General features: G+C 39.4%; 1 protein-coding gene across 2 annotated transcripts in view; it reads left to right on the plus strand.

Moving 5' to 3' along the window:
* ANTXR2 (ANTXR cell adhesion molecule 2) overlaps positions 1-15,693 on the plus strand; it is a 328,021-nt gene that overhangs the window by 145,533 nt on the left and 166,795 nt on the right. For both annotated transcript variants that reach the window (XM_073597974.1, XM_073597968.1), the window contains exons 9-10: positions 1,190-1,250; positions 14,381-14,476. In XM_073597974.1, coding sequence (XP_073454075.1) covers positions 1,190-1,250; positions 14,381-14,476 — 157 coding nt within the window. The remainder of the gene's footprint in view (positions 1-1,189; positions 1,251-14,380; positions 14,477-15,693) is intronic.

Consider the following 15,693-nt stretch of genomic DNA (forward strand, 5'->3'; position numbering starts at 1 on the left):
TGCTCCCTGTCATCGGGAGCAGTGATTGCTGTCATGTCAGTGGTAGCCCATCCCCCCCCTACAGTTATAATCACTTCCTAGGACACACTTAACCCCTTGATCACCCCCTAGTGTTCAACCCCTTCCCTGTCAGCGTCGTTTACACAGTACTCAGTGCATTTTTATAGCACTGATTGCTGTATAAATGACAATGGTCCCAAAATAGTGTCAAAAGTGTCCGATATGTCTGCCATAATGTTGCAGTCACAATAAAAATTGCAGATCGCCGCCATTACTAATAAAAAAAAGAATAATAAAAATGCCATAAATCCATCCCCTATTTTATAGGCGCTATAACTTTTGCGCAAACCAATCAATATACGCTTATTGGGATTTTTTTTTTTTTTTTTACCAAAAATATACCACCAAAAGAAAGCTCTATTTGTGGGAAAAAAAGGATGTCAGTTTTGTTTGGGTGCAACTTCGCACGACCGCGCAATTGTAAATTAAAGCGATGCTGAAGCGGTTAATAGTCACTTACTGTATATATCAGCACTCAGACTGAGTGAGGGAAGGACAGAACATTGAGCCTATGAAGTTCTGCTAAATGCATGTGTGCTAGTACAGATTCTGTCCATATGAGCAGAGACAGATTGAGCAATAGTATAACCTCATCAGTATGCATGTGTTCTTCATTATCTAATCAACAGGCTGGGGGGATCTTTTACCCATACTCTTAGACCCCATTCACAAAGGGACGACTTGTCAGGCGACCTAGTCGCCTGACAAGTCGCCTCCCGTTCTGTACTATGGAGCCGTTCTAAGGGGAGCGACGCAAGTCGCTCCGACTTAGAAAAAGGTTCCTGTACGACTTCGGGGGCGACTTGCATAGACTTCTATGCAGAAGTCGTTTTGCAAGTCGCCCTGCCATTCGTTTGCAGGTCGCCTCGCTGAGGCGACCGGCAAGTCGTGTTGCCCCTGTGTGAATGGGGTCTTAACCAAGCTGTTTTGCCGCTTCAGTGAAGTTCTATGAACTGGTTAAGCTGTCTGACAGGGGTACCTGGCTCACAGAACTGGTTTCTGTAATTAAAAATCCTTTGGCAGATAAATTATTTTCCAAATATGTATTTTAACTGTGTTTTGGTTGTTTACATGTTGTTTAGCTTTCAGCAATACTTAAATTCTAATTAAGAACTCTTCTTTTGTGCAGATTTTAAAGAAGTCATGCTCAGAAATTTTGACCGTTGATCCATCATCTGTGTGCGTTGGTGGTAAGCTCATTTATGTTCTTTTTTACCTTTTTATAAGCTGTAAGGTATATTGACTTCTTTTAGCCTTACACCACGCCATGCTATATTGTGCTATCACCACATAAAGTAAAACTTCCCGTCTCTCGCTTTTCTGTCTTACAGCCAAATAAATATTCATGCTCAGAATTTTTTATGGAAGGGATGGTGATCTGAAAAAATAAATAAAAGTGATTGAGCATAACTGCATTAAAGTTATCCAATGCAAAATGTTACATATTTATTTATTTTTGATATTACTTTGGCCTACTCTTATTTCTCCTGCACAGCACAGTTACCAGTTTTAATACTTCTCAGCACAGAAGCATCCCCAGGTTTATCGTAGTTTATCGACAGCTCAGCTGCTGACAACTCTGTAATCAGTGTGCTAGGTCACACAGAAAAAGTGAAACATTTCTGCGTTTAGTGTTCATAAAAGCAAACACAATGCAATCCAAGATATAAAAATGATCAAAAGAGTATTAAAAAAGGCAAAGCAGCTGGGAAGGTGTGAAGTACACAGTTCATCCTACAGTGGGCCATAAACATTCTTTACATCACCTTCATAGCTGAGGACTATCAAATTACTAAAGCTTGCTTGAGCGAAATTGGAATGTAGCATCAATATTTACCGTCTATTATTATCCTATAGCTATATTACAGGAAGAATATAGGAAGTAAAATGGTGTTTTTCTTTCCCTCTTAGGTTTCAGGTTTAAAATCAGAATGCATGCTTATAGTAAAAATACATGATAAGCAATATGTTAGTTGGTAAGAGGTATACAATGCTTGTTTAGTTTAAATACAAAATTTTACATACAAAGTTCAATATTCAAACATTATGTTTCCCCCCTGGGCCTTGGCAAGATAGTATCAAGGTTCTGTAAATGAACATAGCAGCTTTTTGTGACAGAATGATGCTGCCTGTCCTGTACATGCATGAACATACATAATGTAATCCTTTATATCTAAGCTGTAACCTATATCCCCATGCAGGTGCAGTAAATATCATTATGTGGCTTGCCTGCAGTATGGTTTAAACATTGGAATTGCAAGACAGAGTGTAAAGCCTGGTACACATTATAAGTTTTGAATGAAGATAAACTGTCATAAACTGTATGCTAAGTTAGTATAGCGATCTCCCCTGCTGAGCTGTGTTCTGACAGGGGGACAGCCTCCCACTAGAACACTCCAATCAGTCATCTCTGCCATTGGCTGAGAGCGCTGATCGGGAGTCAGTCGGCCGTTGGTATTCCAGCATGCACATCTGACAGAAGCCGGCTTCTGTTGGACAGGGTGGCATACACATTCGGCCCATGTGTATGGGCTTAAGGCTCGGTTCACACCTATGTAGTTTGCTTTGATAGTTTCTGAAGTGCTTTTTGCCGTGCGTTTTGTGTTTTTGCACATGCGATTTTGCCACGATTTGCGGTTTGCCTTTTTTTATGCTTTTTTTGGGGGGCAATTTTTATTAGGCAGATTAAAAAAAAATGCAAATTGCGGCAAAAATGCATGAAATGCTTTTTTGCAGCTCCTCCATTGAAGTCTATTGAACCAAAAAAGCAAAAAAAAACGCATAGTTTTGGATTTAAAAAGTCCCTGACCCTTTCCTAAAACGCAGTGGCTGAAAAAAGCATAGATGTGAACGCGTCCCATAGGAAACAATGTTAAATGAACTGTAGAGCGTTTCTGCAAAAAGCCCAAAAAAACACATAGGTATGAACTGAGCCTTTTTCCTGCACTGTGGCAGTGAATGCCATATGGTGTTCATGACATCACAATATGGCGGAGAGGTCTAGTGCCTGCATATTAGTTGCAGTTACGGCCAGTAAAAGCTTGGGGTTATGTTACATTGTTCCTGTGGGAAAAAATGACTTGAAATAGCCAGGTAATTAATTTGTATTTATCATTCAAATAAAGGTGCTGTTAGCACCATGATAGGTTTAAGTGTCAGTGGAGTCTCTGGTCTTCCAGGTCTGCTAATATTGCATGTTCTCCCCACTGTCAACTAGCAACAAAACAACAGCTTTGGGGGTTAAAAAAATTGTGCAGCAGTAGCTCAGGTAGATCAGGCTACACTAAACCACCTTTGCAGGAACTGCAAAAGCACTAAATGCAGTGGCACCTTACTGGCTCCAGCTGCTGCTTTAGTGAAGGGTGGGTTGGAGGAGGGTTATGCTGGATAAATATTGAGACAAATGGGTGCACTTCCAAAAATATTAACCAATTCTTCCCATGTTTACCCTCTCACCACTCTGCCAGCATCCCCTGCCCTGCTGCTGCATAGAAGGAGGAAAGGGGAAGAAAGGACAGCTGCCAGTATAATATCTCAAAAACAATTTATTAAGACCAACAGATTGTGCGCTCACATAAGGTAGAAATTAGTTAGGCACATCAAAACATCAACTGGTGCTTCCGCTATGCTGATAATGCAGGGATTGCGCTAGCAGGGAGCCATCAGCTGAGCCAGTGGCTGCGGTCAAACCCATGGGGCCAGGGTCTGAAGACCAGAGCTGTGTAGGGTGTTGCAGCGCAGAGTGGCACGCACTTGTCGGAATGTTTGTAACTAGGGGACCGCCTGTAGTGGTTTTGAGCTCTGATGCATCATCTAGCTCAACATAGGCACAAGATTTCTGTCTGAGGGGGTCCTGAGAAATCAGTGAGTGCTCAGAGGGCTATTGTAATTGTACACTTCCCACTAGTGAACCTAGGGGTTGTGTTTTGTTGGAGCAGGTGGGGTGGGGGTGCACCTAGAGAACTTCTGGCAGCACTTTTTAGGTTTGTTCTCTCATCTGTCCTTCTGTAGGCTTTAGTAAAGGAGGAGTAGGGCAAGCAGAGGAAAACGTGCTGGCAGGCAAAATTTGGGAAGTGTATACCCCTCTCATACCACAACTCTGTCATCTACCCTCACCACTCTGCCATCCCCCAACCACTCTGCTTTACCCCCCTCCTCGCCACTCAGCTTCACTCCCTTTACCACTCAAAACTCTGCCCTTCAGTACTCACAATAAGGATGCCCATCCACTCCTGCTCACAGCATTCTGCCTCCCTTGACATTCATACCACTTTACAGCCCCAACACTCTTGCCATTCTAGCATTACCATTTTACTTCCTTCCCCCCAACACAGGACTGTTTCTGCACCCCCAAACCTACTGTTACCACTGCACTTGCCACCATCTCAGTCCATATGCTCTCACCAATTTAGCTGCCACCATACTAACCCCCCCCATCCCCTCCCCAACTATACCTGTTCTGGAGCAGGCACTTTTTTCTAGTATTGCTCACTGCAAATTACTACCAGTAGCAACCCAAACATGGTGGAGGAACTATTCAGAGGGTGTTGTGGATCACTTTTCCCTCTTCAAGCTGTAGTTCAGCTGCACTTCCTCCACCCCCATAATTGCAAGGCCGTACCTCCGTATGGACCGGACGTTGTGTGTATACATTGCAAGAGCCTGTGCATTGCGCCTGCAATGCAATGATCATGGGTGCAATGCTCTGCAGGCTTTATTGCAAAAAAATTGTAAATGCCCGTTGATAATGAGATCAATGGTGCTGAATATACTACTTTTTTGTAAAAGAAGAACTAAGCCTTGTAGTCATTCTCTCACATCCTTTTTTTTTTTTTTTTCTCTTTCTCTTTTTTACATACATACATACGATATACTGTAGAGTATATTGCACACACATTTTTCTTCTTCTACAGAGAGATAGAGTCTCCTGTTTGAGTCTGCCTGTCCTTCACTTGTGTATCACCTCTTAGTAAACTCCACCCTGATTCAGGCACGTTTTTTGCTAGTAATATTATCATTTTTGTTAATTTTATCTAGTCTTCAGAATAATAAGGAAAGAACAATGAAATTTAATAACATGCAGAGGTAATAAGGGAGGTCAGTGATATAGTGAAATCATTTAACTTTTGTGTTTTGCAGTATATGAACATATGAATATAACTAATTTCAGGTCAGATTATAGAGGGTGTTTGGCCATCAGAGTAGTTGTTTACAATGTATTCAATAAACTGGTACACTTGACTCAGTTAAACTTTCTGGCTAGTATTGATTAAGATTTTAAATTCTAAAATGTTAAAGAGAAATTCCAGACATGGTATTTTTACATAGTACATTAGTCCAACCTTGGAACAATGTAATTAGGTATATACTTTACCTGGCTGATGCCCCTGGAAGCTGGAAATAAGAGAAGTGGACACCTCTTCTCCAGTGATCTCCACTTGCTTCTGGGTCTCATGCGGAGTGGTCAGCCCTATTCACTGTGAATGTACGTGGTTGGCTGCTCAGCATGAGTGCCATGTAAAGAATGATTGCCATTTTCTGAATGAATGCAAAGTGTTCCCTGGTTAGACAAGGTGGAGAGTGTGATGTCATTGCACTGCCCCTCCACCTCGTCCAATCAAAGAATCCTTTGCATTCATTCAGAGCATGTGAAGAATTCTCTGAATGACACCCATGCTGAGTGAACAACCTCCTGTGTTCACATTGCATCAAGCCAGCCACCCAGCATGAGATTCGGAAGCAAATATAGATCACTGGAGTAGTGGTGTCTACACTCCAATCACTCCAATGACAAATGTGACACATTATAGTGCTTCAAAGAAAAAAATGCTTCTACAAAAAACGTTCCTCCAAGGAAAGACAGCTCACATGGATTCACACCCCACTCACTGGATAGGGTTGACCCCTTGTTTTTAGCAAGGCTTGTGTGTATAAGACCAGGAATTAATGGCTGTCAGTTCCTCCACAAATCTTCCTTCAATTCTATAGTAAGTATACAGCTTTTCAAAATAAACCTAAACCTTAATCAGCGCAAATAAATATAAATAAAGTGAAAAAATTCAATACCGTATCAAGGACTTATCAAAATAATTGCATATGAAATAATCTTACTTTGTAACACAGAGGTGGAAGATCACAGTCTATTGCTTCACCTATTAGCACAATTAACTTTTGAGCTATTTATTTTGATTGAATTAAGCCCTGGTTCACATGTCAAATCGCATATCAAATCTGCGGCAATTGTCGGAAGTGGCACTGTCATCGCAGCGAATTCAAAAAGTAGTTTCTGTACTACTTTTTGCGATTTCGGGGTGAGATTTCCATTGACATCTGTGCAGAAACCCGCACAGATGTCTGTGAAATCGCAGCCGAAATCGGGACTGACATGCGGGAGTGAAATCGTGTGAGTTCAGCTGAATTTGCACGGCTTCATTCCCGCAGCTCAGTGTGAATCTGGGCTTACTGTTTTTTTTTTTTTTTTTTTTTTTATTGTAGCAAAATTATTTTGCTCTTAGAAAACATTGATACATATCTATGTGTTCCTTTGAGTATTTGATACATTGTTGCTTGTTGCGCTGCACTATATTATTTTGATTTGAAGTATACAGCTTTCCCCTATAAATTGTATCTCAAAACAGTTGTTCTCCTCATAGATAATATGAGGAAATGGAGCCTCACGTAGTGAAAGTATGTTTATTAAAAAAACAAACAAGCTAGCCCCTGAGGGCATAAATTTTTAAAGACAAAACATGTTTAGCGGTAGTTTTGGCTGATGTCACTTCTGGAAAGAGAAAGTTTGCAGCAGCCATCTTGGATGAGGCGGACTTATGGTCTTATTACAGGCTGGTGACAGTTTATGTAAGTGCGGTACTTTTTTTTTTTTTTTTAATAAACATTCTTTCACTATGCGGGGCTCCTTTCCTTTGTTTTATCTATGTGGAGAACAACTGTTTTGAGAGGCAATTTATGGGGTTAAGCTATATGCTTGCCATAGAGCTGAAGGAACATTCCTGAAGGAACTGTCAGCCATTTATTGCTGGTCTTATACGCACAAGCCTTTTTCACTAAAAACAAGGGGTCAACTCCTGGTAAGCGAGGTGTGAATCCATGTGAGCTGTCATTCTTTGGAGGAACGTTCCTTTATGGAAGTACTTTTTTCAACGTTTCACATGGACACTTGTTTTGTGGACCTTATTTGTGCTATTTTTTGCACAGGAGCTGGGGGGGGGGGCACAATGGGGAATGTAGATGTCCAACACACTCAGAAATGTGTCAGATGTGCAGATCCTCTAAGCGGTGTAGCATTGCAGTAGAGTAAAGATTCCTCAAACTAAAGTTTAAAGTATCTTCTTTTATGGGTGCTATTTGTTGTACAGACCAGAAGATTTTCCCCCTTAATGACCAGGCCAATTTTTGTGATACGGCACTGTCGCTTTAACTGACAATTGCACAGTTGTGCGACACTGTAGCCAAACAAAATTGGCGTCCTTTCTTCTCCACAAATAGAGTTTTGATTTGGTGGTATCTGATCACCTCTGCGGATTTTTTTTGCGCTTTAAACAAAAAAATAGCGACAATTAAAAAATAATTTTTTTGTTACTTCTTGTTATAATAAATATCCCCAAAAAATGTAAAAAAACAAACTTTTTCATCAGTTTAGGCCAATATGTATTCTTCTACATATTTTTGGTAAAAAAATCACAATAACCGTATATTGATTGGTTTGCGAAAAAGTTATAGTCTACAAAATAGGGGTATATTTATGGCATTTTTATTATTTATTTTATTTTTACTAGTAATGGTGGTGATTTTTAGTGGAACTGCAACATTGTGGCGGACAGATCAGACACTTTTGACACTTTTTTGGGACCATTGACATTTATACAGCAATCAGAGCTAAAAATAGCCACTGATTACTGTATAAATGTCACTGACAGGGAAGGGGTTAACACTAGGGGTGATCAAGGTATTAAGTGTGTTCAATGGGAGGTGTTTCTGACTGTATGGGGGCTGGGCTGACTGGAAGAGGAGGTAGATCGTTGTTCCTAATCATTAGGAACAACAGATCTGTCTCTAATTCCCCTGTCAGAACGGGGATCTGTCTGTTTACATTAAGGCCTGGTTCACACCTATGTGAATTGGAGGCAGCTTACACTGCCTCCAATTCCCATAACATTTTAAAATCTATTAGTTTGAATGCATCTGGTTCACAAAAAAGTGTGCATTTTCTAGGCAGTGCGGTGCGAATTCAAGGCACATATTCTTCTATGGGAACGCATCTGATTTGCAGATGCATTCCGTTGTGAACAGGCATTCTCTCCTTCTCCTACCTACACCTCCCCCCTCCCCCCCTCTCCCTGCTCAGCTAATCCGCAGATAGAACACAGGAGGCACCGCTGAAAAGCTGCTTTTTCTCTTCACAGAGAAAACAGAGCTATAATTCGCACCGGACTGGTGTGAACCCAGCCTGATAGATCCCCATTCTGGCTCTCGTTCCCGCGATCGTGGGTGGCCAGCAGACATTGTGGCTGGTGGCCACGTGCATTGGGTACCCCGCCGTACAGCCTTAAAGGAGCCGACGTACACCTACAGCGATTTGCGGGAACGTGCCGACCTGCCACCGTATAATGACGGCGACTAGTCGGCAAGTGGTTAAAGTGATACTAAATTCTTGTTTGTTTTTTTTTATTAAGAATAACAAACATGTCATACTTACCTGTTCTGTGTAGTGGGCTTGCAAAGAGCAGCCCAGATCCTTCTCTTCTTGGGTCCCTCTTTAGCGGTCCTGGAGCTTCCCTCCTGTTGAGTGCCCCCACAGCAATTGGCTTCCTATGGGGGCACCCAAGCCAAGCCGCAGCTCCCTGTGTAAATTCAGACATGGAGCCTTGGCCTGGCCCTGCCTCCTCTCTCTCCTCATTGGCTCACTGACTTTGATTGACAGGAGCAGGAGCCAATGGTGCTTCACTGCTGTTTCAGCCAATGAGGAGGGAGAGTCCCAGCCAAGTCTCTCGTGCAACATCACTGGATTGAGATGGGGCTGAGGGGGGCTGCTGCACACAGAAGGCTTTTTATCTTAATGCAGCTTTAAGTGGGCAGTACAGAAAAGTATCTAAAATACCTTCCATCTAAAAACAAGCAGTTGGTCAGCACCAAGGGACCTGTAATTCTATTTTCTTTTTAGCCAGTCTTGTGACCCACTGACTATTGTACTAAAAATACTGGATGAACACTCTGCACACTGCTACACCCTCACAAGCAAATTCTGCAATAAAAAATAGGGATATTTAGTTCACACATATTGCGATACAACACAATACAATATAATATCTTGTTTCTATTGTATTGCAGATCAGTAGCCAGACCTAAACCGTGTAGCTCTCCCCCATTTTGTGTCTTTTTGCCCCAGGTTGGCATTGTGTCCACAGTAGCATTTGCAGTGGCAAAGCAGAGTAGGACTGGCTAAAGAGGGATTACTTTGATGTAGTTGGCTAGCTTAAACATGTATTGCAATATGCAACTAAATATCCCCATTTTTTTATTGCAGAGTTTGCTTGAGAGGGTATAGCAGTGTGCAGAGGTTTCATCCAGTATTTTTAGTGTTAATATGTGGTCACACCCCTTTAGAACCTGGTAGATTATAAGCATGTACAAGCTATTGGGATCTGAGCAGGTATATCTTGTTTCCACTGACTATTGTGACACTGGTGAGCAAGGAAGATTCATCCAATTTTGCTTCATCTTTACAACTTACCTGTTTGTAGTTTTCCCAGTTTGCTTACTGAACATAGTTAATTAACTTTTTCACTATCCACACTATCGAAAAAGAATCGCTTTAAAAATGATGCAGGAAATAGGAATATCACCTGTCTGGTTGTGCACTGTGATTGATGTGTGTAAATCAAAAATATAAAGAAAAGATTGGACTTTATTGGCACAGGAAGGAGCACAAATGGTATAATGTCCCTGCTGAACCGGTCAAGATTCAAACCATCTTTGTACAGGAAACCCCCTGGGCACCAGAGTGGGCAGGGAAGGACCAGCAGCCAGGGCCCATTAACCATTGACCATCAAAACTTTAATTGGATAAACCCAGTATGTAATTTGGGATCCTATATATTAATCAGACACCAGGGGATAGAATAGTCAAATGCCAATTAAAAACCTTTACATCAAAGCAGGCTCCCCAAACCCCAAAGACTGAAGGTGCTGGCTGTTTTAATTCCCCACCTGTGTATATATATGCCTGAAATTCCTGGCCCTTATCCGGATCCCAAATTACACACTTGGTTTATGAACTAAAGTTTTGATGGTCAATGGTTAAAAGGAACCTGGCTGCTGCACAACCTGGTGCCTCGGTGCCCTCCTAGGGGGTTTCCTGTATGTCACACTCGCACAGCCTAAAGTCTGGTACACACTACAGTTTTTATTGGTTATACGAAAAAAAAACTGACAGCTCCGGTCAAGAGCCACTGTACTAACCATGCAAGGTTAGTCCAGCTATCTCCCCCGTGTTCTGACAGGGAGATGCCGCCCCCCCTTAGCAGAACACGCTGATCAGCGCTCTCTGCTATTGGCTGAGAGCACTGATCGGGAGTCGGCACATCCGACAGAAGCTGGCCGACTTCTTTTGGACAGACCAACATACACACGGGCAGAATGTGGACCGGTATTTTTTGTACCGCCAAATGTCTCCCAACATTCTGCCCTTGTGTACGGGGCTTAAGTCAGCATTGCAATTCTCCTCTATATGTCCTGAAGAAACATTTGAGAAATGTGTTGCCCATGAGGACTTATCTCTACAGAATACTCCAATTATTGTAGCTAGCAATTTATTCAAGTGTAATCACTTTCTGTGGTAGATAAATGCAGTGGATAGTTGTGTTTGTGTACAGACATTGATTTTATGACTCACAATAGGTCTTTATGTGTCTTTTATGTAATGTTTGTAATAAAACTTTGTGTATGATTTTGCATTGTACCATGGCTTCTTCCTGTGCCAGTAAAGTCTAATCTTTTTCTTTATAGTTTTTATAGTTTTGGTATATAATGATACATGGATGTGACACCTGAGTGGCCCTACATAATAGGGATAGATGTGTGTAATTCATTGGACTGGCTAAATTGAACTGCAAGTTCCATGCAGGAAAAATAGTAACCATTTATACCGTTTATAATTCAATGGTGTATTTACTGTAGCTGTTTGTTTAGATTTGAACGTTACTGGGTATTGAAACACAAAACAGATAACATTCTCAAAATCAAAATGACACTTTTAATAAAACATTTGCTAATTTATTGCTACTGCAATTAATAGAGACCTATCTAGCGTTCATAACAATGGTACATTTATTTTATGTGTATTGCAAGCCTATTGTAGTTAATATTTTTCAGGTTATATAATAGGTAGGCAATTTATGTCACAGGACAAAGTGGATTGATTATTTGTTAGCCGAATAAATTTGACAAGATACATATGTCAGACGTAAGATTTTAAGAGCTGTGTTTGTTTTGCTTCATAAGCAAAGCATCACTTCTTCAATTTAATATTTCCTGGGGGTTGGGTGGATGAGCATGACTCCAGAGAAATGGGATAATTGATTTTCTGACTAAAACATTTACTTTAACAGCACAGATATGTGATGGTGACAGGTGAATGTAGAGATAAACATTAGAATGTAGGCCAAACCACAGGGGAAATATATTACAGAACACTACTATGCATTTAAAGTTTCAAATATTATTATTTTCTATAAAATTCTCAAAAAAACACCAAAAAAACTGGTATATAAAAGTCAAGTTTGTATAGTGAGTAATCCGAGCCAAATGTTTAAAAATGTAATGACATAATATAAAATAGCGCAGTGCTATTTTTTGGGGGGATATTTATTATAGCGAAAAAGTAAAAAATATTTCTTTTTTTTTTTAAGGAAATGGGGGAACTAATGCGCAAAACCAAACTGTATAGAATAGGATAAAAAAGGATGGGAGAAGCTGCAACATATAAAAGTGTTCCCACACAGATAAAATATACGAATAAGTGAAGTATGTGGTGCTAACTAAAGTGCAGAAATGAATCAATATGTATATAAATACTAAAAAGAACCGCTCACACACCTGACAAGTAAGCGTGTAGAACAGAATAGGCAAGTGCAAGTGAAAATAAAAATAACAAATCTTCTCTACTCTTCTCTAGATCACTGGTGAAGTGCATCAATGACACAAATTCCAAACAGCAATCTAAAATAACATCCAGTGTGTATATAAGGTGCATCAAGTGAAAAAATATATGACAATCCTAGTCTAATGATATCATAACATACAAAAAAAAAAAAGAAATGTGAAAAATAAAAATTTCTGAATAAATCCACTGTTCTCCTGGAGTGTAAAAGGTGAAATTCAAAAAACAAAGTCCAACAAGTGATAAACACTAATATGAATAAGTTCACATATATAAATTCATGAATTAAATCCGTGTGCAAAAAAAAAAAAATTGTGCAAAAACAACTTTGGATCGATGTCAAATTCCTCCAATCACATATATAATATCCGTGGTGCGCCACACGATTCCCCCAGCCTCTCACCTCAGATGGAGACCCCTACGGGTCGAGTCAAGCCTTCAATATGGAAAACAGCAGATCCCAGCACAACGATTGATTTCCAACAATTGTCCAGATTGTCCCAACAATAGCGGATTTTTGGGGGTGACTCCAGGCTTAACCAATGTGGTGAGGACATGAACTAAAAGAGGGTGGCTCCATCGTGTAGTATTTCCCAAAATGGTTTTATTAAAACAAAGAATATCTTACAGTTTAAAATCAGATAATCCAGCAAACAGCAGAGTACTTCCGGTCTCGGCCGCGACCGGAAGTGACAACACCAGGCTCTAGAGTCAAATAAAGAGCCAGGTGTCGAGACCGGAAGTACTCTGCTGTTTACTGGATTATCTGATTTTAAACTGTAAGTTACTCTTTTTTTTAATAAAATACTTTTGGGAAATACTACACGATAGAGCCACCCTCTTTTATTTCATGTCCTCACCGCATCGCTTAAGCCTGGAGTCACCCCCAAAAATCCGCTATTGTTGGGACAATCGTTGGAAATTAATTGTGCTGGGATCTGCTGTTTTCCATACTGAAGGCTTGACTTGACCCGTAGGGGTCTCCATCTGAGGTGAGAGGCTGGGGAAATTGTGTGGCGCACCACGGATATTATAGATGTGATTGGAGGAATTTTACATTGATCGAAAGTTGTTTTTGCACAATTTTTTTTTGCACACGGATTTAATTCATGAACTTATATATGTGAACTTATTCATATTAGTGTTTATCACTTGTTGGACTTTGTTTTTTGAATTTCACCTTTTACACTCCAGGAGAACAGTGGATTTATTTAGAAATTTTTATTTTTCACATTTCTTTTTTTTATGTATGTCATTATATCATTAGACTAGGATTGTCATATATTTTTTCACTTGATGCACCTTACTTATATACACACTGGATGTTATTTTAGATTGCTGTTTGGAATTTGTGGCATTGATGCACTTTACCAGTGATCTAGAAAAGAGTAGAGAAGATTTGTTATTTTAATTTTCACTTGCCTATTCTGTTCTACACTCTTACTTGTCAGGTGTGTGAGCGGTTCTATTTAGTATTTATATACATATTTATTCTATTCTGCACTTTAGAGCCACATGCTTCACTTATTCTTTTTTTTTTTTTTTAATTGTTGCTCTTTTTTTGTTTATAGCACAAAAAATAAAATTCACAGAGATGATCAAAAACCACCAAAAGAACGCTCTATTTGTGGGAAAAAAAAGGACATACATTTTGTTTGAATACAACTTTGCACGACCGCGCAATTGTCAGTTAAAGCAATGCAGTGCCGTATCGCAAAAGATGGCCTGGTCATTAAGGGGGTAAATCCTTTCGATCCTTAAGTGGTCAATGGACTTTGAGATTGTGTTGCTGACATTAGTTTCAGAATTCATGGATATGTGTATTTGACCTGCAGCTGACCTGCCTCTGAACATCATTTGACCTGCTTCAAGTGAGTTTTGCAATCCTATAGACTTGTAAGGGGATGCAAAACCCATCTGAAGTCAACAAAAGCTCATTGATATGGGTGTGTTTATATTTTAGCAGTATGTTAGAGTTGAATGTTGGAGAGTTGGAGAGTTCAGGTTTTCTCACTCGTTATGATTGCAGAAATTTCCTTTCAAATTTCCATAGCCTCAATGCTTAATTTATATCTATAATCGTATATGTTAGTAAGGGAAAATATACAATTTGATTACACAAACATCTATATCTTCTTCTAGAGAGTTTTCAAGTTGTCTTAAGAGGGAATGGATTTTTGTTAAGCCGGAATTCAGATACTGTCATGTGTACATACCACGTGAACAAGACAACAAAACGTAAGTACATACAAATATTCAGCTCTGGAAACAGAGCACTGCATTACATGTTTGCAGAATAACTGTAAAAAGTGTTATTAACCTGTTTTAGACATGTTTTAAATTGCTCGGTTATATTTATAGCTACCTTTGATGGCAGTGATATAAACCACAGAGCTATATTATTGCCCAGGCTCAAATTTTGAGTATTTAGAGCACATGACAGACAAATTTGCTAAAAAGATAAGGATATCATTGCTTGATCTCTAGTTAACAGTTCTAAATGTTTGCACTGATTTATGAAAGAACTGCAATATATATGTATATATATATATATATAATATATATATTTATTTATTTATTTATTTTTTAATATATATATATATATATATATATATATTTTTTTTTTTTTTTTTTTCACATAAACAGTCCCCTAGATGGCAGCAGATCCAATCATAAAACTCAGAGTCAAATGCCAATACAGGAACAGCAACAGGTTTCAGACAAATTTAGGCAATGTTTAGATGTGAATCAATCAACAGATTGCTTTTCAGAAATGGCAGTCAGGTGAAGTAAGCCGTCAATTTTCCTAAAAATGAATCAGTCCAATCACTGTCTGCTGATTAAATGGGTGTCCTTATCCATAGCAGCCAGGCTCTCCCTGTGTTCCGCCTGAATTTTGTATTATAATTCATGTTTTTATGAAAACTATGTAGGCATCACTGTAACACCTGAAAAAAAGCTAAAATTATTTATTGTTTTGTGGTTCCTATACTTTATGGGATATGCTCCACATAAAGATCCAGCTGGTTGAGTTCCATATAGTTGTTGTTATGTGATTTCTGAAAGAAGTTGACCTTCAGAATTTTTAATTTAATTTGCTGACAGAAGATCTGCTATTATATGGAAACCTACAAAATTAACCACTATTCTCTGTTTCAGTTTTTTTTTTAAATGCGTGCTTCTTTGCAGGCTAACGAGCTTAAATGTCTTGCTAATATTCAAAGTTAGTTTACTACTAGGTTAACATTTACACCAGCCTAGCAAATATTGACTGCTAATAATCATGCACAAACAAGCAAATCATATGCTCACTGAGTTTTCTATGGATCCACAATGTGTGCTCAGGTATCAGGTGTCAGAGAAAATATGTGTAATTAACTAACAAATGTGCAGGCTACACTTCAGCATCAAAACAAATACCAGTTAGACTATAACATATCTAAAATAAAAGGTTG

Source organism: Aquarana catesbeiana, linkage group LG01, assembly GCF_042186555.1.
Source record: "Aquarana catesbeiana isolate 2022-GZ linkage group LG01, ASM4218655v1, whole genome shotgun sequence".
NCBI lineage: Eukaryota > Metazoa > Chordata > Amphibia > Anura > Ranidae > Aquarana > Aquarana catesbeiana.